At 46.0% G+C, this 20890-nt stretch overlaps 1 protein-coding gene across 1 annotated transcript in view; it reads right to left on the minus strand.

Annotated features, from left to right (window-relative positions):
* Nucleotides 1-866: 866 nt before the first annotated feature.
* ACVRL1 (activin A receptor like type 1) overlaps nucleotides 867-20890 on the minus strand; it is a 65057-nt gene continuing 45033 nt past the window's right edge. The window contains exons 9-10 of the mRNA XM_061615219.1: nucleotides 14332-14462; nucleotides 867-2767 (exon numbers count right to left, since the gene is read on the minus strand). Of these exons, the coding sequence (XP_061471203.1) occupies nucleotides 2633-2767; nucleotides 14332-14462 (266 nt within the window). The 3' untranslated portion in view covers nucleotides 867-2632. The remainder of the gene's footprint in view (nucleotides 2768-14331; nucleotides 14463-20890) is intronic.

The raw sequence follows: 20890 nt of genomic DNA on the forward strand, positions 1-20890 counted from the left end.
GCATGCTCACAGATTGTCCCATTCTTTTCTACACAGAAAGCAGATCAGCATTTCTTTATGCATGTGAATCTGTTGCCGAACTCTGTTGAGCACTGGAGCCCTCACACCTATCAAATATTGCTGGACTGGAGCATGAGTCAGCAGATTCACAAACATATTGGCAAAAACTTGTTTGTTGTACATTTGTAGGTGTATACTTAACAATGTATGTACATTAGTCTAAAAATGTATTGCATGAAGTGGGGACATCATTTCCTATAAATCAAACTAATTTTGATGTACTGTAGAGGTGTTTGCAATAAGGGTGTCACAATACCTGCTGGCTAATCCTACATATCAAAATTTTTTCAAAAGCACATGCGCAACGGAAGGAATTTTGAATTCAAATTCCAGCCCTAGGCTTGCTTTGATCAAGTCTCTGCCCCTTGGCAAATACATCTGCAAAGTGTACTAGCCAGCAAAACGTTTTTTTTACTAGTCCACCTATCTAAATAACTCAGTTATTTGTGACCCATGGTAGAGTTTCCCTGAGGAATTCTTACTTGCCATAGGTGAGTGGGCAAGTGTCTGTTTATAAGCCAGCAGATAGGGTGCTTAACCCCCATTTGCCATAATGGGATGTAAGGGGTTTAAACAGCCTGCATGTAGAATTTCAGCCTTATTTTTGTCTCCTCCATGTTAAGAAATTCTCTTTTTCTACCCTTTCTGCTATTTCCCCTTCCTTTGTGCTCCTCCCCCTTTCCATTACAGAACATTTAATTAGGTTCAGTTAATGGTTTCCAATGGTCAAAGACTTCCTATAGAAGCGTTTCCCTGTAATTATTCCCCACTTGGAAACATTTATGCAAAAATAATGTGGCTTGTACAAAATGACAAACTTTGTGGGAGCTTTTTTTAATGCAAATTTAATAAATATAAAACCCATATTCGTGCAAAATACTGACATTTTGAAAGCAACTTAGAGTTTTCTTTGTGAAATAAGATTACATGTCTTTCACATAGGTTTACTCAGCTGCCCTGTCATGGATATATTATGTGCAGATATAAATGTATCTGAAGGATGCAAGGTGAGGAAGGTTAATTTCTTAGGGGTGACAATGTAACTTGGAGGCTGATTAAAATGTTTCAACCCCTAGAAGACATTTCCAAATGACCACGTTCCATGCACAGGGCATCATGTTTGCAAGCTGTTTGTGTGTGCACCGGCCCAATCGTGCATGGTCTATGCAATTCATACCTGGTGGCACTTATCGCAGAGATTCTTTATGTGGTTGGAATAATGCATACACTATATGCAACTTGCAAATGTTGCATCCTATGCATATAATGCCACCATGTAAGGGATGTGCAATGTTTGAATCAGATGTTAGTGGGGAGCCTCTAGCCCATGGGCCTAAATAGGCCTGCCAGGCTTCAAAGTTTGGCTCATCAGGTTGTTTGGGGCAAACCACACCCAACTTTCCCAGACCAGACATCATATATGATAGGCACAGGAAATCTCAAGCTGCAGTGGGAAAATTCAAGCTCCAGCTAAAAGGAAGAAGAATCAGGACAGGAGCGTACTGTAACTGCATTACCAATTCTACCTTCATAGCCGTGACTTGAATACAAGCTGGGGATGCAAAGAAACATTTTTCCTTTGCAACCTGGCTCGGAAGTGCAGGAAGGAAGTGGGAGCACCCATGCTTATTGGGCTCTCCTTGGTCCCTGTGATGCCTGGGATATGGGAATGTTCCTGGGGGGAGTTGCTAATGCCCATTCTAATGGTGGAGAGACATTGCTTTGACCTATCTCAATTCTTGGAGCTCATCTTTTCACACACACAGTGCAACACTATCCTGTTATCTTCTTAATTAAATTTTTCACACCCTCTGGATTATTTTGTAGCCCCCCCTTTTTTGGAGTCATGTTTGAAAGTAATACTAAGAAAACAACACATTTGCTCACTTCTATCCATTCAGAAAGCCTTCTGTGTTCATATATGTGCAAACAGCTGTGGCTGTAGCAGTCTGAAATTCTGCCGGCATAGAACAATAGCATACAGGTGCATGTGAAGCTGATCCTGGTCTTGCAAGTATGTGCCTCTTTGTCTACTTTCTTTTGTATGCACATATGCGTACCATGCACACATACACATGATGTGGACAGAACACACACACACATCCTATAGGCTCAGTCTAAATACTGGCTTATGAATGGCCCTTAATCGGTGTTTCCAAGGCAGCAGCCCTTTGGGCAGAGCAGCTGTGCTCTTTCCAAGTACGATCCCTCCCATTTTTCAGGCGTTGGTGGCGAGACGGGCTGGCGTCAGGTTACAGATTCAGGGGGTATTTATATTAATGCATGTTCTAGGGGAGGTGGGTGTTCTCCCCCCCCCAGATTTTTGTTGCTTGAGAAAACAAATGAAGGAAGCCTGAAGCTGTCATCTGTTCTATGAAATTTTCCTGCAAAGGATCAATCCCAGTTGTAGGGGCTCTAGCCCAAATCCTCTTGGCCAGATTTCAAACAAGATTTGCTGTACCCATGGACAGAGGCCAGGACCAGCACCGGAAGTTGAAGGAGTGACCTTGAACTTTCTTGCTGAGCCAATAAGTCAGAAATTTGATCTTGGTCCCAGAGCTGGTCCCTGCAGTTAAGAGTGTTGTTTGGGTTTGTTGAAGGAGTTGCTGAGCTTTTTCAGTGTCTTTTTAATCCTCAAAGCTGTGAGTCTGGCTGTCGGGCTCTGGAACCAGCATTCCTTCATGATCTTAGCCAAGGCAGACAAAGTCTGGGAGGCGGGGTGAGGAGAGAGAAAGAAAGTGGGAGGTTTATGTTCAAGTAGCAGCTGCAATTTTCAGCTACTCTAGACTTTCAGCTAGTACCATTCTATATGTTTAGAATCATATGTATCTATGATATTGATTAGGGCTATGTGGAACACCCTTCTCCTGTCACCCGAAATTCACTAGTCACACCAAAACACCTTTTCTTCTCTCAGTATTCTTTAGATATTTCTCATGAGTGGGAACCTCTAGATTTATCTCAACATTTTACTTTAGATAAAGTTAGGTTGCAACTTCAATCCCAGTTATCAGATTTCATAGATCTATAGGCTAGGACACAACATTTTGAGTAAATTAAGATGGCAGGCAATCACCACGGACAGGAACTGTGCTTGGTTCCCATTCAAAAGTGGCACTGCCAGCTGCTAAAACAGCCAACTGGGGGCCCTTTAGAGACAGTGGTGAGTGGCAGAGCAGCTGAGCTGGGCCAGTGAGAGGCCATTCTGAGCCCCTGGGGCCCACAGACAGTGCCTGTCCTGGTTGACTGCTGGTACTGGGCCTGAACTTTAACAATGATAGGACCCCACAAGCCTATGAGCAAATGCTTTGCATATAAAAGGTCTCAGGTTCAGCCTTTGGCATCTCTTCCTACAACTGGGAAAGTCCTGCCTGAAACTCTGGAGAGCAGCTATCAGTTGGATCAGACAATACTGAGCTAGTTGGTCTGACCATATATAGCAGATTTCTCTGTTTCTATGTTCCAGGAAACAGCTTTTGTCTCTCATTTACTGACAGGAAAGGGAGGTCCAGAAAAGGTATGGCTATAAAAGCAGCCAATAGGCTAATTTGCGCAAAGTTACATCCGAGGGAAGAGGCTGAGGGGCTAGAATTTTCAAATTGGGCGCAGTTGAAATGTGGTTGAAAGTGTCTCAGCCTGCGTGAGGGAGTTGGATCAATGAAGACCGAGGGATGCCCTCAATTTATCTGACTAGAATATTTTTTTTCTGAATGAGCCAGGAGAGTTGATGCCATCTCTGGAGCATTAGGACATCTCTGCATGTTCAGTAATTCTCAGGGGAAAGCAACCTGGAAGCTTTTTATGCAGTCAGCCCAGGATGATGGCAAGTCAGAACAGTGTGTATACATCTGCATATGTTTTATAGAATATACATATAGACCCTTGAAGAAGACTTATGATTGAAAGGCGTTTGGTTTAGTCATGCTCAGGTAGAGTTGTATTTTTTAAATGAGTATTTAAAGGTTATACTGTTAATTTGTTTATATCCATGATATAAAGTTTTCATATCATTAGTTCATATCTTGTGGAATTTTAATGTTTTCTTTGCAGGGTCTTTTTTTTTTGTCTATTGAGTTGGGACATATTTCCTCTTTGCATGATAATAATATATTTTATAGGCTTGGCATCAGTACTAACATCCCCTGGGTCCCCTATGCCTGGTTGCTGGGCCTGAGCTACCATCTTGTTTCCCACAACAGCCCCTCCCTTCCCTTAGCATTGTTCAGGGACACTGTGGGAAATTTAAATTGTGGCTCAGTCTCAACTACCAAATGCTGTTTGCAGCACTGCTCCTGTCTGTTGTTGCTGGCCTGCCACAGACAGACAAGCCTACCTGGGCCCACCAGAAGGCCCTTTGCTGAAGGCTCCTCAAACCTTGAGCCAGCCCTGCTGCTTTAATGTCTTTTGTTAATTAGAGTTAATTCAGTTTCATATGACCATTCTAAAAAAAGTGCGGCACAGTCCTACGCATGCTTTCTCAGATGTAAGTACAACCAGAGCTTGGAAAAGTTACTTTTTTGAACTACAACTCCCATCAGCCCAATCCAGTGGCCATGCTGGCTGGGGCTGATGGGAGTTGTAGTTTAAAAAAGTAACTTTTCCAAGCTCTGAGTACAACTGAGTTCAACAATAAATACTCCCAAACAGATGTGACTGGGATTACACAGCCTGAGGTTGCACTTTTCGTCTAAAGGGTGGGAAGAAATTAGCAACACTCTTTAGACTTTTAGATTTTTAATCTCCATGTTGAACCTAATCCACTTTGCAGCTACTTATCTCACAGAACATTGTTTTCACATACAGCTGTGTTGGGAATGGAGGCAAGTTCACTCCTGTTCAATGTATCATGAGTGTAAATGCAGAAGGAACTGGTGGCAGAACTTGCATTTCGCCCCTCGTGTGTGGTGAAAGGGTTACACAATAGCTTCACCGTGCAGCCAGATCCTGATAACAAATCTAAACAAAGCTCTAGGAATGTGAGGGTGGGGGAAGGGTCCTGCAGTGGAAAATCAGGATCTGTCGGCATAAGGAAGCTGGCACTTGACTTCTTCACCATGTACGAGGTGGAAAAGCTCAAGCCATGTTCACTTTAGTCTACATCCTGCATGCACCTTAAATGTGGATGTGTGAATTAGTTCACATGATATATATTTTTTAATCTCCATGCAACAGGAAGCTGAAACAGTTACCTTCTGGACTAGCATGCTGAGAAGATGAGATCTCAAGGATGCACGTACTCAAGGGACAGGGAAGTGATGGTCTTGGGGATCCCAAACCGAAGGATCGCCCCTCAACGCATTTTGCACCTCAGGTACTTTCTCTGCAGCTAGAGCTATAGGAAAATAGCTCTTTAATCCCATCCTCCCAGTGGGAACAGCACCAGAGGCTCTTGGACCAGGGAGACCAGGGTTCAAATCCCCATTCAACCATGATCTTACTGGATATCTTGGGCCAGTCACTGTCTCCTAGTGCTGCCTTAGCTCACAGGGTAATAGTGAGGTCGAGATGAGACCTAGGCAAATAAGAATGAGGAGCTGAGATGCACAATAAGAAGTGACTCCTGCAAACGCCTGTTGCTTTTCATACCAGGGGGTTAAATAGCCCTTTGTCTGTGTTGGGCTCTTGGAGGGATGAAAGAGCAGACAGAGCCAATGTTGCTGACCCTTCAGTCTTTGCTCACTTAAAAATATGGATTAAAAATTCAGTTGCTAACCAGGGGCATGCCCTGTCTGCATGAGGAAAAGCCATGTTCAGTGGCCTCAATAACTTATACCAGGGATAGGGAATCCAGCTCCCATCAACCCTGACCATTGGCCATGCTATCTGGGGCTGAAGGGAGATGGAGTCCAATCGCATTGGAAGGGCCACAGGTTCCATGTCCTTGACTTACATGAAGGGTTGAATTCAATGTAGCATTAAGGAGATTGTTCTGTCAGTGCAAGCATTTCTGCTTGCCTGATGAAACAATCTCCCCTCCCCCCCCAGGTGTGGTGATCTGGGGAAAGCAGGGGAAGATTGGGGGGGAAGTCCTGTTGCACTAGTGGAAATCCTTGTGCTAGCTTCCACTAGTGCAACAAGTTAGTTGAATATAGCCCAGAGCAACCAAGTCCTGATGTTTGCTTATTTTATTCATAGTTTATGCACAGTTTATTCTGCTAGTGTGGAAGGCTGAACAGCTCTGTGCTTGAGTCCTATCTCCTGACCATCCAAAGCCCAGGCCACCCTCCCTCTGAGCTCCTGAGATTCCACCAGACAATACCCACACACATTTGCACTCTTATCTTCACAGCAGGACACCCCTCTTTTGGAAATAGATGCTGAGATTCCCAGGGATCCAAATGTTGCACCCAATACCAGAGTGTAACTGCAGATCTACAAAACACACAGAGCTCTGCCTATACTAAAGCTGTCTTGTTACAACAGGGATGGGGACACCTGTGGCCTGTTGTTGGACTCCAGCTCCCATCAGGTCCAGCCAGCATAGCCAGTAGAGTCAGGGATGCTGGGGGTCCAGCAACAGTTGATGGGCCACAACAGCTGGGTTCTGCAGCTGCTTTGCCTGTTTTCATTCTAGAGGTTTGCTCGGCCCATTAAAAATTACTGATCAGGTGAGCAGGGCTCTTGTTGCCGCTTCTCCTGCCTGTCCTTTCCTCTGTTCAGTTATCTACTCCTGTCTCTAGCATGCTATGTAATATGCCTGAAGAGCTCCTTCCTTCCTTGCTTTAGCAGGATTAATTAGTACTCTATTCAACTAATGCCTGGTACCGCTCCCTCTACTGTGTGCGTGTAACCATGGCTGGGTCATCTTAGGCTGCTCCTTTGGACATGTTAATGGAACAGCAGCACTCTGATGTGCAGCAGCAGGCATCTCAGCAGCCATCCACCTCATCAACCTCTCTGGCTATATCCAAGTCACATAAGCACAAAGCCTTCAATACTTCCAAGCACTCCAAATGCATCAAGAAGTCAGTTCTCTCGGCCAAAGATGGCTTCATGGAGGGCTCGTTATGTCAGCACCCCTACCTCCTAAGATGACTCATCGGAGGCTAAGATGTAGGAGCAGTCCCATGGACAACACAGGCTAGAGGCGCTTTTCCATTCACCTGTGGACTCCTCTGATGAGGAATTCAAGGGTTTTCCAGACCAATCTTCCAGGAAGGCCCCTGAGCTGCTTCCCCGCCAGTCAGCCTACACCACACAGCACACACCTCTACTCAGTTAGCTCTGTCTCCTGATCCCCAGCCTTCTCCTCACCTTCATCAGTCTCCTGATCCTCAGGCATCTCTGGACCTCCAGTCACCCTATGCTCCCCTTTGGGAACTTCTTCCGGACCAGGCATTCCTTTCTCAGTTCAGAGGTACTCTGTTGGGGTCTCTGTCATCTGATCTTCAGAGACCTTCTCCTGTGTCTGCCCCCCAGCTTCATAAACTACCTTCATCTGAGCAGCAATGGTCATCATCCCCTAATCCCTTTGATGTTCCTCAGGGCAGGGTCCAATATCCTGCTGATACTGAGGTTGAACCACTGGACCATTTCATCACCCCTGCAGTGGGGGATGCTGAGTGGAGTGGTGAGTCAGATGGGGAGGAGGACCTTTCTCATCTTTTTCAGGCCTCCGATTACCATGTGCTATTCCATAAGGCCCTTGCCACGTTGGGGTTGGACACCCCAGAAACTGAGCCATTGCCTACCCACCATGTTAATGGCACTAGGATGCTGAAGGCCCACAGGTCTACTTTCCTTGCCTTTACAGTTCTGGACCCACTGGACAGACTGGCTTGTGAGGAATGGGGCCATCCTCTACAGACCCATCATGTGACAGCATTTGCCAATAAATTCTACTCATCAACGCCTGCATTATGAAGTTCCTGGAAGTCCCTTCTGTGGATGGGCCAGTTTCAAGTGTAGTTTCCAAATCCTTTCTTCCTAAAGAGGGGGACTCTCAATTCAAGAATGCTTCTGAGCATAGGCTGGATTTTGCATTCAGGAAGACCCATGATTTATTTATTTATTTATTGCATTTGTATACATCCCCATTGCCGAAGCTCTCTGGGTGGTTTACAATGATGCCACCATATATTCAATCCAGGCCTCCTGCACTGCCGCCTTGATTACCAGGGCCTCCATGATGTGGCTGGATGAACTTCTGGAGGATCCTCAGCCCAATTCAGTTTGTCTCCAAAAGACTCTGGTTCAGCTACACAAAGCCACTGCGTTCGTGGCAGACGCGACACTTGATGCTATGCAGTTCATAGCCAGAGCTATGTCCACCAGGATGCTGCCTTGTTGAACACTTTGGCTACACCACTAGGATGCTGACAACACAGTGTGATTAACCTTTCCACAGCCCCTTTTTCTGGGTCCATGCTCTTCAGGGATAAGAACATAAGAACATAAGAACATAAGAACATAAGAACATAAGAAGAGCCTGCTGGATCAGGCCAGTGGCCCATCTAGTCCAGCATCCTGTTCTCACAGTGGCCAACCAGGGGCCTGGGGGAAGCCCGCAAGCAGGACCCGAGTGCAAGAACACTCTCCCCTCCTGAGGCTTCCGGCAACTGGTTTTCAGAAGCATGCTGCCTCTGACTAGGGTGGCACAGCACAGCCATCACGGCTAGTAGCCATTGATAGCCCTGTCCTCCATGAATTTGTCTAATCTTCTTTTAAAGCCGTCCAAGCTGGTGGCCATTACTGCATCTTGTGGGAGCAAATTCCATAGTTTAACTATGCGCTGAGTAAAGAAGTACTTCCTTTTGTCTGTCCTGAATCTTCCAACATTCAGCTTCTTTGAATGTCCACGAGTTCTAGTATTATGAGAGAGGGAGAAGAACTTTTCTCTATCCACTTTCTCAATGCCATGCATAATTTTATACACTTCTATCATGTCTCCTCTGACCCGCCTTTTCTCTAAACTAAAAAGCCCCAAATGCAGCAACCTTTCCTCGTAAGGGAGTCGCTCCATCCCCTTGATCATTCTGGTTGCCCTCTTCTGAACCTTTTCCAACTCTATAATATCCTTTTTGAGATGAGGCGACCAGAACTGTACACAGTATTCCAAATGTGGCCGCACCATAGATTTATACAACGGCATTATGATATCGGCTGTTTTATTTTCAATACCTTTCCTAATTATCCCTAGCATGGAATTTGCCTTTTTCACAGCTGCCGCACACTGGGTCGACATTTTCATCGTGCTGTCCACTACAACCCCGAGGTCTCTCTCCTGGTCGGTCACTGCCAGTTCAGTTGAAGCCCTCAAGGTTGTGCTGGTAGATCCTAAGGATAAGAGTAAGCCTGTGTTGGTCACTACTAAGAGAGGACTGTTGAGCTACTCATAGGTCTTCCTCGTACCCCTACCAGCAGTCATTTCAGGCCCTGCAGTCCAGTGGTAGGGGCTGGGATCTTTGCTCTGCACAAGGCTATTGGAACAAGCAGTGCTTGTTCCCCATGCACTCTTAATACAACTTCTTTGCACTTGAAAGGCACCCACTTGTGCCCATTCCACTTGTGGGCAGGCTTCTCTACTTTGCCAGCACATGGAGACACATAACCATGGACGCTTGGGTGAGAGACTCTGTGATTCATGGCTATTCCATAGAATTTCGGGAACTTCCTCCTCACAGATTTCTTCCTTCACCCTGTCCAACTTGCTGGAAAGGTGTTCTGTGATGGCAGAAGCCATACACCACCTGCTGTTCATAAGGGCAATAGAGCCAATGGATCGCAAAAACTGCTACTCAGGCATTTACTCCATCTTGTTTGCCATGACCAAAAAAGACTACTCTTGGAGGGTGATTTTAGACCTCAAATTCCTCAACACCTTTCTCAGACGCTGATGTTTCAAAATGGAGTCCCTCGTGTCCATTGTGGAGGCTCTCTACGAAAGGGATTTCCTTGATAGAGGTTTATCTTCACGTCCCAGTTCTACCTGCCCATCAGCATTTTCAGTGGTTCACTTATGGCCAGCACCATTTCCAGTACCAGGCCTTACCATTCGGTCTTTCCTCAGCCTCAGGAGTGTTCATGAAGTTGATGGTGACCCTGGTAGCACATCTCCGGCTCCAGGATATACACATATATCCATACCTGGACAATCTGTTGGTACAGGCACCTACCAGGGCACAGGCTCAGGAGCACATACGTCGCACCCTAGCAGCCTTGAGAGACCACAGCTTCTTTGTCTATCTGGACAAAAGTCACCTGTATCCAGCACAGCATATTCAGCATCTTGAGGCCATCTTGGACACAAATTGTGCAATGGTTTTCCTGTCTCTGGAAAGAATAGCAACTATAATCCATGCTGCTCGCCATCTTCAGTCTCTGAAAATGGCAGATGTCATGTTTCTTGCCAGGGCACTGGGGCTGTTTGTCTCCACCATCAACATTGTTTCCTGGGCCTGGCATCACACCAGGCCTCTCCAGTGGGCCCTCCTACCATTCCAACCGGACATTGCCAATTCTAGACATGGAAGACTACCACTTCCACTGCTACTGTGGGCATCATTCCATTGATGGACACTGACTGCAAATCTAGTGGGGGGGTACTCCTTTTCAGGAACCTGAGAGGACCCTAATTACAACAGATGCCAGTCTTCTGGGATGGGGCGCCCACTGCAACTCCCTGTTCATTCAAGGGACTTGGACCATATCAGAACAATCCCTAAGTATCAACGTGCTGGAGCTACGAGTGGTATGGCTAGCCCTCCCGCACTTTTATCAGATGTTTCCACTGATGGATGTCCAGACCGACAATGTCAGCGTGAAGGCACATTTGAACCACTGGGAGGGCACACGATCAAGGGCACTACAAGCAGAATCAACCCACATCTTCAGTTGGGCCAAGCGTCACCTTCTTTCTCTGCGGGCTGAGCACTTCAGCAGTGAACTAAACATTGCTGCAGACTGGCTCAGCAGGCAGCAGATTTGGCCTTGGGAATGGAAACTACATCCTGAGGTGTTCCTTCAGCTGCATTACCAGTTTGGGCCCTCTGCAGTAGAGCTCCTCGCCTCATTTAAGAATGCACAGCTCCCACGTTTCTTTGCAAGATGGCATCAAATGGATGCGGAGGCAGTCAACATCCTATCTGTTGCACCCCAGGCGCAAAGGAAGTTAGATCAGGGAAAGGAGTCAGATGAGGACGAGGTCCCCAGGGACGTTGAAGGAAGGGGGAGTGCTGCCAGCCTGCAGACTTCTTCAGCCAGCGCTCCCATCAAGGCAGATTCCACTCCACCTGCGAGCCCCCGCCTGAGCAGTTGGGAAGTAACCCCTCACACATGCCACCCCCACAGGAATCCCCACCTGGCACTTCAAATGTTTCCCCACCAACCAGTTTCCCGCTCCCTGAAGCCGAGCTGTCACCTAGTGGAGCCCTGCTGTCAGATGGGCCGTCAGAGGCTTGCCCCCCCTCATCCCGTGCGAGATGGCACGAGAAGAGGAAGGTGGAACTTTGGAGGAGCCAGCGTTTACGGGCGAAGACCTTCCCTACTTAAGCAGGTGCCCACCCAGACTCTAGTGCTGAGTCAACTCTCCCCACACGCTGCAGAGATTGTTTAGGTAGCTAGCTAGGGAAAGTAGTGAGCCAGTGTACACAGGTTTATGAAGTGCACTGCTTTGGATGTAACCATCACACTAATAAAATGAGAATTAAACCAAGCCTTGCCTCCATCTCGTGTCTTGGGCTCTGAGCAGGACACTATCAATACCTTGGCCAAGAGGGACTCTCTATGCCTTTCTCCCAGTTCCTTTGCTGGGCCAGATAATCTGAAAACTCCATCGAGAACACACCTGGGTGATTCTGCTGACACCCTTCTGACCATGCAGATCATGGTTCTCAGAGTTGCTAACCCTCTCAATTCAAGCTCTGTGGCATCTCTCTCTGTGACCAGATCTTCTCTCCCAGGGGCCGATACTCCATCCAGATCCTGAGTGGCTGAGCCCGATGGCCTGGATGTTGAGCAGTAACAATTTCAGGGCTTTCCAAGAATATAATTGCAACCATATTGGCTTCCAGATGTCCCTCCACCATTTGCATATACCAAGGCATGTGGTTGGCCTTTGCCAAGTGGTGCTCCAAACAGTGGGTGTATCCATCTAGCTCTACAGTCCACCACTTTCTACATGAGGAACTCTCCAGGGGACTGTGGCCCACACCCTGTGCAGAAAGGCCTCAGCCATTTTATCCATCTTGTCAGCACATCCTGGCCAGGCTCCTCTCAGATCTCATCCCCTGGCCAAGTGCTTCCTAAAGGGGGCATTTCTTCTCTCACCACCGGTAGCCCATCGGTTCCCATCCTAGAGTCTTCAAAAAGTCCTGCAGGCTCTGCAACATCCTCTGTTTGAGCCTCTGTGATCTGTTCCGCTGCGCCTGCTGTCCTTCAAGGTGCTCTTTCTTGTGGCAATCACCTCTGCACACAAAATTTCAGATCTGGGAGCCTTATCCACTGCCTGTCAACTATATGTTTTTCACAAGGACTCCGTAGTGCTTCACCCAGATCCGGCCTTTCACCCTAAGATGTCTTCTGTCTTCAATTGTATTCAGGACATCATGCTGCCTTCCTTCTGCCCTTGTCCAAGCCATCCTCTTGAGAAAGCCTGGCACTCTCTGGACGTTCATTGGGCTCTTAAAGTCTACCTGGCCAGGACCAGAGACATTCGCCTGACGGTAACTCTATTCATCTCCTTCCATCTGAGGACATTGGGCAGGAGGGTTACCAGTTTGACGTTGTCATGTTGGCTTCATGCCTGCATCACCCTGGCCTATAAGTCACTTGATGTCCCAGAGCAACAAAACATCACAGTTCATTCCACTAGGTCAGCGGCCACTACGGCGGCCTTCGTGTCCAGTGGTCCTATTGTGGATATCTGTAGAACTGTGGTTTGGTCTACTCCAAATATGTTTATTAGACATTGCAAGGTAGATTGTTATGCCTCTGCAGACGCCTCCTTCGGTAGGCATGTATTACAACAGGTATTATTCTCCTCTTAGGCAGCCTGAGCCCACCCTACTGGGACTGATTTGGTACATTCTTCCTGATGGCATGCTACCTGGGGAAAACAGACCAATGGTCTCACCTGAAGGGTGGTTTCCCCAGATATCATGCCATCAGGGCCCTCCCTAATTTTTTTGGAGGGATGCCTATCCTCTTGGAAGGGATGCCATCTATGTATGTTTATATGCTTTAACTTTTTCAACATTGTTCGTCTCACTTTTACTAAGGCTATTTTCTCATGTTGTTTAAATGGGAGTCAAGTGGAGTTTATTTATTTGCATTGCTCCTTCTAACTAATGTTTCTTCCGAGTTGATTAAGGATCCTGAATGTGAGTCATCCAGAATGGACTGGGGTCTCACCAGAAGGAGTACCAGAAGTCTTTACAGGCGGGCCTCGCTTTACGGCACTTCGCCTTTCGGCATTCCGCTAATGTAGCGACTTTCAATTAGGGAAAGTCCCTGCTTTAAGGCTCTTGTTCTGCTTTTACGGCGGTTTTTGCTCATCGCATGACATTTTTGCGTCATTTTTGCGTGACGCGCACCATTATCGTCAATGGGTTCCGCATTTCGGCGGTTTCCACTTTTCGGCGGCAGTCCGGAACGGAACCTGCCGTATAAGCAGGGCCCGCCTGTACTCCTGTGCATTCCTGCCTTTGAACACTAGGTGGCCAATTAATGCCGTGTAACATGCCTGGAGAACTCCTTGCTTTGTTGCTTCAGCAGGATGGGGAAGGGCACAGACAAACAGGATGAGGGAAGAGCGGGAGGGAGAAGTTGCCTACGTGGCTACTGTGTCTTCTGGTTAATGGGTAGTTTCAGAGCTGCAATGCAACATTGCCACACCAAGCATTTAAAGTGCATGCCTTCCCACAAAGAATCCTGGTAACTGTAGTTTACCCTTCACAGAGCTACAGTTCCCAGCATTCTTAACAAACTATAGTTCCCAGGATTTTTTTTTGGGGGGGGGAGCCATTTGCTTTAAATGGGCTTTAAATGTATGGTCTCTGGGTTGCACCCTGGCAAGCCTAGTTGTTATGATTGTCCTTTTTCTCTGGACACAAAAGATGCTACTCAGTTTCTCCTCAGGCTGGTATGTATGGATTTGACATGGAAGTCCAATTCATATCCAGCTACGGTGTGAAACACTTTCCTCATTTCCCCACAAGGATGGAGGGCAGGGTCCGAGACCATAGCCTGGCTCATTGGGCTCTTCCCCATTACTGTTTACAGTCCCTTCCCTGCTTAGAATAAAGCTGACCTTGCTGATGCTGCATTACTCACCAGATCTGAGTACAGCCGATTTGGAATGGTGGGTGTCTGTTGGTCAACGCAAACCACTTTCTTCATGTCATCAAAGCTCGGGTCGATTGGCACCATATCAAAGAAAGGAGGCTTGTAATCTTCAACAATCCCTGCAGGATGAAAAGATGATGCAGTGGGGAGAGAGAAGCTTGAGGTGAGGTTGTGCAAATCTATAGGGCATTCCATCCCTACTGCTGCACACCAGACTGTGTAACTCCTCTGGAAGTGTGTGTGTAATGTGTATCTTTGTCTGTCTGTGTGTCTGTTGCAGGTCCCCGTGCTCTGCCACAGTCGAGCATGAGCAATAAATGGAACACAGGGTGAGGATTTACAGACAGAGGGATGGGTTTATTCAAATAGCAGATTTAATTTTCAGTGGCTCCATTTCTGTTCTGCGAGGAAATGGTCTGCAGTCTGGCCTGGGGTACAGCTGAAAGGAGGCTAAGCATGTCCTTGGTCTCAGACAATGGAGTCACCAGGAACACACAGCAGGTTTAGCCCCAGTTCCAGTGGTGGTGCCCAAGTGAACTTCTTTACTTTCTCCTGTATGAGTGAATGGCTTTCATTCACTCCTGTGGATAAGTGCAGAGTGCTCAAAGACACTGCTACGAGGAAGGCCCATTTCTGATACTTAACTGCCCCAGTCTCTGCTGACAAGAATCCAACCGGGGGTGCAGAGATACACTATAACACTATGGAATAGCCCTTGGAATATATCTTCCTTCCCTCCTCCTGTCATCACAACTAGGGTACTTATCAAGAAGGGCCATGTTAACCCACAGAAATAGTTTTTACTTTACTGAGGATGATTTTCCAACTGTCAGCATATTAAGGATATTTCTGTATTCAACTACACAATTTTAAAACAATGTGTTTGTTAATGTTGCCAGGGAAAGTTATGCACAATGTATTTTTTTCATCTGGCTGTTGTTTCTTTCAGGAGGTGACAAAGTGCTTTGACAAACATATATTTCCATGTGCAGCAAATGTTCAAGCAAAGTTACTTTGTTATTGCTACCTACAGATGCACAGTATCACCATGTATGTAGTGTGAAGTTTAGGAAAGAAGATCCCATTCCTGTTTTAGAAAGCACTGAGATCCTTAAGATGGCCTGGGCACTTTATCCACAGATAAAGTAAGCCAACATGCTCCAAGCCTGCAGTAAAATCAGCTTCTCATCACTTTCAACAGAGTTTTGCACATCAGTACTAGGGATGGAAAGATCTGTCAATTTCAATTATTTCAGTTTCTCAGTTTTCTAATCTTAAATTAAGTTCTCCACATTTCTGCAGCAGTTTGTGATTTCCCCCAAAAAACTCCTCATGAAAATTCTTCAGCATTTTAGTGTGAATTTCTCCTAATAAACACATTTTTGCATGCAGTTTTGACTAAAGTACACATTTTTGCAAGCAATTTATCCTAATATAATGCATTTTTAAATGTTGTTTTCACCAGTATATTCATTTATATATATATAAAACATGGATGCACATAGGCTTGTCACAGTGATTGCTGATGGCTCTGATATCTTAATCTTGCTTCTTTATCTTGCAAAAACCATTTCCATGTACTCTGTCATAGACAGTGACACACTGTGATATTAAACCGTGTAAGAATCAATAGCTGAAGAAGAATACAAAATTATAGTCTGTGGCTGTTTGCACACACACTGAGTTTGACAATAATGGAGGTTTATTTGGCAACAGTACATCAGCAACATCTCAGCAGATCTGAAACATTAAGCAGTGGGATATCTCTGGACTGCAGGAAAATGGTAGGCTGTAGATTTAGTTACAAAATCCTGATATCTTTCTATGGGAGAAATCTAAAGACACACAGCCTGACTATACCTTGTGATAGCTTTACTAGTGCAAGGAATTAATTCAACCTCGCATGTCAAATTTTCCATCAGAAAATGCTCCATGCTATCCCAGATTGTGGGTGGGCACATTTACTCAGCGGTGTCACTAGCGGGATTGCAGAGGGGGTGCAGACCTCTGGTGCGCGCCCTCCCAGGGGCATGGACGGGGTGGCTGGGCTTGCGCGTGCGTGCGCGCGCGCACTCAGGTCCAGCCACCCTGTCCATGCCCCTGGGAGGGCGCACGCCAGAGGGGCACCCAGCCGGAGAAGGCCTGGGAACGCCAGCGCGCCTCCCTCGCCCCGCCGACGCTGCTCCCACGCTCGCCCGCCAGCCTGCCTCCGAGGAGTTGGAGCAGCCTGGCTGGGCAATGGCGTGGGGCGGGGCAGCTCTGGGTGTCACCCCCCTCATGGTGACACCTGGGTGCGGGAAGCACCCTCCGCACCCCAGTAGTGACGCCCCTGCATTTACTGTGTATCATTTGGGAAACTGTCAATGGCAATGTTCATGATCCTCCAGTCTGGGGGTGGAGAAGCATGAAAGGAGAACTCCAGCCGGTAACAACTGAAATGTGCTGTGCAGTGTGCACCAGAAAGAATACTAAACATGATCCACCACTGCATCTGGAAAATTAATGTCAGTGAACCATGAAGCATCAGGGGCACATGCTAGCATTATGAGGTGGAATGTATTGTGCAAAACTGTAAGACTGTACAAGTGCAGTACAGATTGATACTGACTATGGTCTAAATACTAAGTGTAATTTAATTTATTTTCGAAGTGTAATAGAATATTAAAACTTTTGCAGAGGGCAGCTATGAAGTCTTGTATAGCTGGGCTTTTGAAATAAGTGCAAAAGTGCATCTGTTAGGAAGGTTAAACATAAAAAAATGAAATGAGTCCTGCTGGATCAGACCACCAGCATTCTGTTCTCACAGTTGCCAGCCAGATACCCATGGGTAACTCACAAGCAAAACATGAGTGCCAGAGCACTCTCCCAAGCAGAACCCTCAACAACTGGTGTTCAGAGGCATACTGCCTCTGATATTGGAGACAATATATAATCATCACATCCAGTAGCTACTGGTAGCCTCCTCCATGAATTTGGCTTACCCCATGTAAAAGCTGTCGATTCTGGTGGCCATCACTACATTGTCCTGAGTCTTCCACCTTTCAGGTTCATTAGGTGACCCTGGGTTCTAGTATTATGAAATGTCTCTCTGTCTACTTTCTGCACACTATGCATACTAGTATACACTTCTATCCTGTGTGTCCCCCCTTACCTTTTTTCTAAGTTAAAAACCCTCACACTAAAAAGACTATGGATATGGAACTCAGAGGACGTTTCTCCCAAGCTAATGATCCTGTGAGGCTGAACAGGGTGCAGCCACTCCCTCAAAGCCGCAATTAGTCTCCAACTACAAGAAGTTATATTGAAGCAGTTGCAAACAAAATGGCAAGAAACCAGGTTCCCTGTGTATTATTCCTAGCACCTTATGCTTTTGGTCCCCTTGCTGGATCGTAACCTTGTAGTGGTGAGTGGGCTTGCGTGTTCCAATGAACCCTGTGAGCGATGCCGTCAGGAGTCATGTACTCCCAGCAGGGTCACCCATGGCGGTAAGGTCGAGGGAGAGGAACCAGATAAAGAACGATCCAAGAAAGTCCTCAACGGCAGAACAGGCGGAGGATAACAATGTGTATGTTACAACAGCTGTGAAGGCGGATGAAGGCTGCAGCAGATGAAGGACTTGCAATCGTCATGGTACGAAAGAAAGCCTTTTTCTGTCAAGATTGTGTGTTGATCATCGTTCACCGATCTGCCCACATAAAACAAATTCACGCACAGGCATCTTCCATAACAAAGTCCCATGGCGATTGGCAAATGGCGACAGGGGCAGGACTGTGAAATCCAGAAGCCCCTAGTCATGGTCTGGTACATCGGCAGTGGATACAGATTCAGACGGATCCATTGTTAGAGACTATATTTTGGAAGACAATCTTACTCGGTCACAAGTGATCGCCAAGAAGATGCTTTTGGTGCCACCTGGTGGCCAAAAACTCTGCTCACCTAGAACCTCTGGCAGCTGGTCTTAATCCATTTTATACTAATTGGCTCAATATGTCTTCAGCACTGAAGACTTTAACTCATCGGGGGTAGGCTGACATTTTTTTAAAAAAAATTATTGTCCTGATGGCCAATGAAGTGTTGCTCTATGCCTTGTTCTAACAAAAAAGAACCATAATGCAGTGGCTGATCAGACCCATCAAAACAGTCATCTGACCATTCCTGAGCAGAGCAACTAACTGTTCTCCTATATATTGTATAGGATCTCACATTTAGCAAGGATTAGGGTATGTGAGTATGTATCTACCTGCCTGCATATGTGTATTCACTTGTGGCCACTTTAGGCACTTAGCAGGCATCCAATTAAGGCCATGAACTGTGAATATAATAGGCTTATGAATTGGCAGTGTTTCTTCTGAAAGAGAGATATAGGATTAGCCTGCTCAACCTGTGCCTTGATTAGGCAATTCTTTTGCTTTTTAATTAATGACTGTTTTCTTTTAAGTCTTTCATTTCTGGGGGTCAGGGCAGGGTCAGTAGGGATGAGAATTAGAAAAAGGTAGGGCTACTCTACTGGTAATATAAACGACACATCTGGGAAAGGCCAGAATGAATAGAGGCTGCCATTACTGTAAACTGAGAAGAATCCAAGCCACAGGACTGAGGCAAACACTATTGTATTGGGATGAATGGCTCTGAATCTGAGACCTTAATATCAGGCAGTGTGTCAGCCTAAGGTTAGCTAGAGGAGGAACTTGCAAGGAAGCTAGCTAAAGCTGCAGCACCAAAGGAAGCACCTTATAGATCAGACTGCTAAGAAATCCCTGGCCTTTAAAGAACTTCTAGTTCAAATGCCTTTTTTTTTGTTCTTGATAGCTGCCAATTTTTACTTTGGGTGTGGGGCAACATATATACAAATCTGGATCAATAGTGGTTTAATCTCAGCATTTGACAACTATACGGGCCAGTTAGGGTAGAGACACACTCAGTGTTCTGCTGGTTCCAGTACATCTCCACCTCTCTCTTCTGAAAATGGGGGCACAAGATATTAGTCAAACCCTACCCCTTTTTTCTGTAAAACTTGGTGGGAGCAGCTTGAGTGTTTTTTTTAAAAATTCAGCTTCAAAGAGATTTTGCAACTGATCAGCAGATCAACCCATTGCCCCTCTAGATGTGGCTAGGGAAACACTTTGATCTGGCGACTAGTGTGCTTACAGCCTCAAAGAGATTTTGCAACTGATTAGCAGATCAACCTGTTCCCCCTCCAGATGTGGGTAATGGAAATATTTCACTGTAGGTGACTAGTGTGTTCACAACCTATATCTAATGCTTATTCAGTATTCTGTCTTGGTGCTCTCCAGTCTCCACATGCTTCAAGTGAACTGTTTGTCTTTTAAAAACATGTTTAAGGTGGAGCCTGTATATTAATTCAATTAAACATAAGTTTTCTCCCACTTTTTTTTTTAAAAAAAGACCCAAAATAAAATTTTAAAATGTTGGAAGGCTATTGAAGGGAAGAAGTGGGTTGGTGATCTCACTGGTTCCCAGCCAATCAGTGCTGTGTAACAGCCAGCTGCTTCTGCCAATAGCAATGAGGAGTTCCCAAGAATTTGGTCCAGAAGAGAAGATTGTAGGTCTGGCCAAAACATGAGAATGCTTCCATGGTGGGCTGTCTGCTAAAGTTATGTATGTTCACTAGGGATGGGGGAGAATATCTGCTAAATTGGATCTGGCACCGGATTCCAGCTGAATTTGCTAGTTTGCCATCATTTCGGACTGGCACTGATTTCTTGAGGCAGGCTATGGCTGTTATTGGTATGGATTTTGCAACTGCGGCTGCAAATCAGCGAACATTTCCCCCCACACTTTCCCCTCTATTTTACATGTTTTTCCCACTCCGAAAAAGCCACGTGGAACATTGTGATCATTTACATAAGCTACCTAAAAATTATATAGTGTTTTTCCCACCGCCAAAAAAACAAGGGGAACACTATGAACATTCATGTAAGGTAACTAACAATTATGCATTTTTTTTCCTGCCACCAAAAAAGTTGAATACTGTCATCATTTACATAAGTGTCTACGTTGATAACTATGAAATTTGGGCCACCGAAAAGAAAATTAACTGCGGATCGAATTGGCAAGTGTGAGAGGAAGCGGGAACAAAAAAGGGCAGATCGGGATCAAACGTCGGGCTATCAGAATGCAAGCAGATTGGAACCATATAGTGATCTCCATAGTGTTTAGTGTATAGTGTTTAGGATCAGGAACACCCCCCCCCCAAGAATTAATACTCAGAGGATGTTGAATTCTGCACTCTGTACCAACTCCTTTGCAACTGCATGGTGCAGCCACCACATTCCCTGCCCATGTTGTGTCTGCAATTCCTCCTCTATGCCTGTATGGGTGAGAGAGCAGGATAGGCTAGTTATTTATAAATAAATAAAATAATCCCTTTCTCTGCGTAATTCAGTGGGTACATGGTTCTTTGCCCTCCTCACATCAGTTTTGTTAAGTAGGTTAGGCTAACAGAGAATGAGTGGCCCAAGGTCACCTGGGATGTTTCCAGAGGGGCTGTTTATTCACACAAGATGTGGTTGTTAACTTGCACCTT

The sequence above is a fragment of the Rhineura floridana genome, chromosome 3, assembly GCF_030035675.1.
Source record: "Rhineura floridana isolate rRhiFlo1 chromosome 3, rRhiFlo1.hap2, whole genome shotgun sequence".
Taxonomy (NCBI): domain Eukaryota; kingdom Metazoa; phylum Chordata; class Lepidosauria; order Squamata; family Rhineuridae; genus Rhineura; species Rhineura floridana.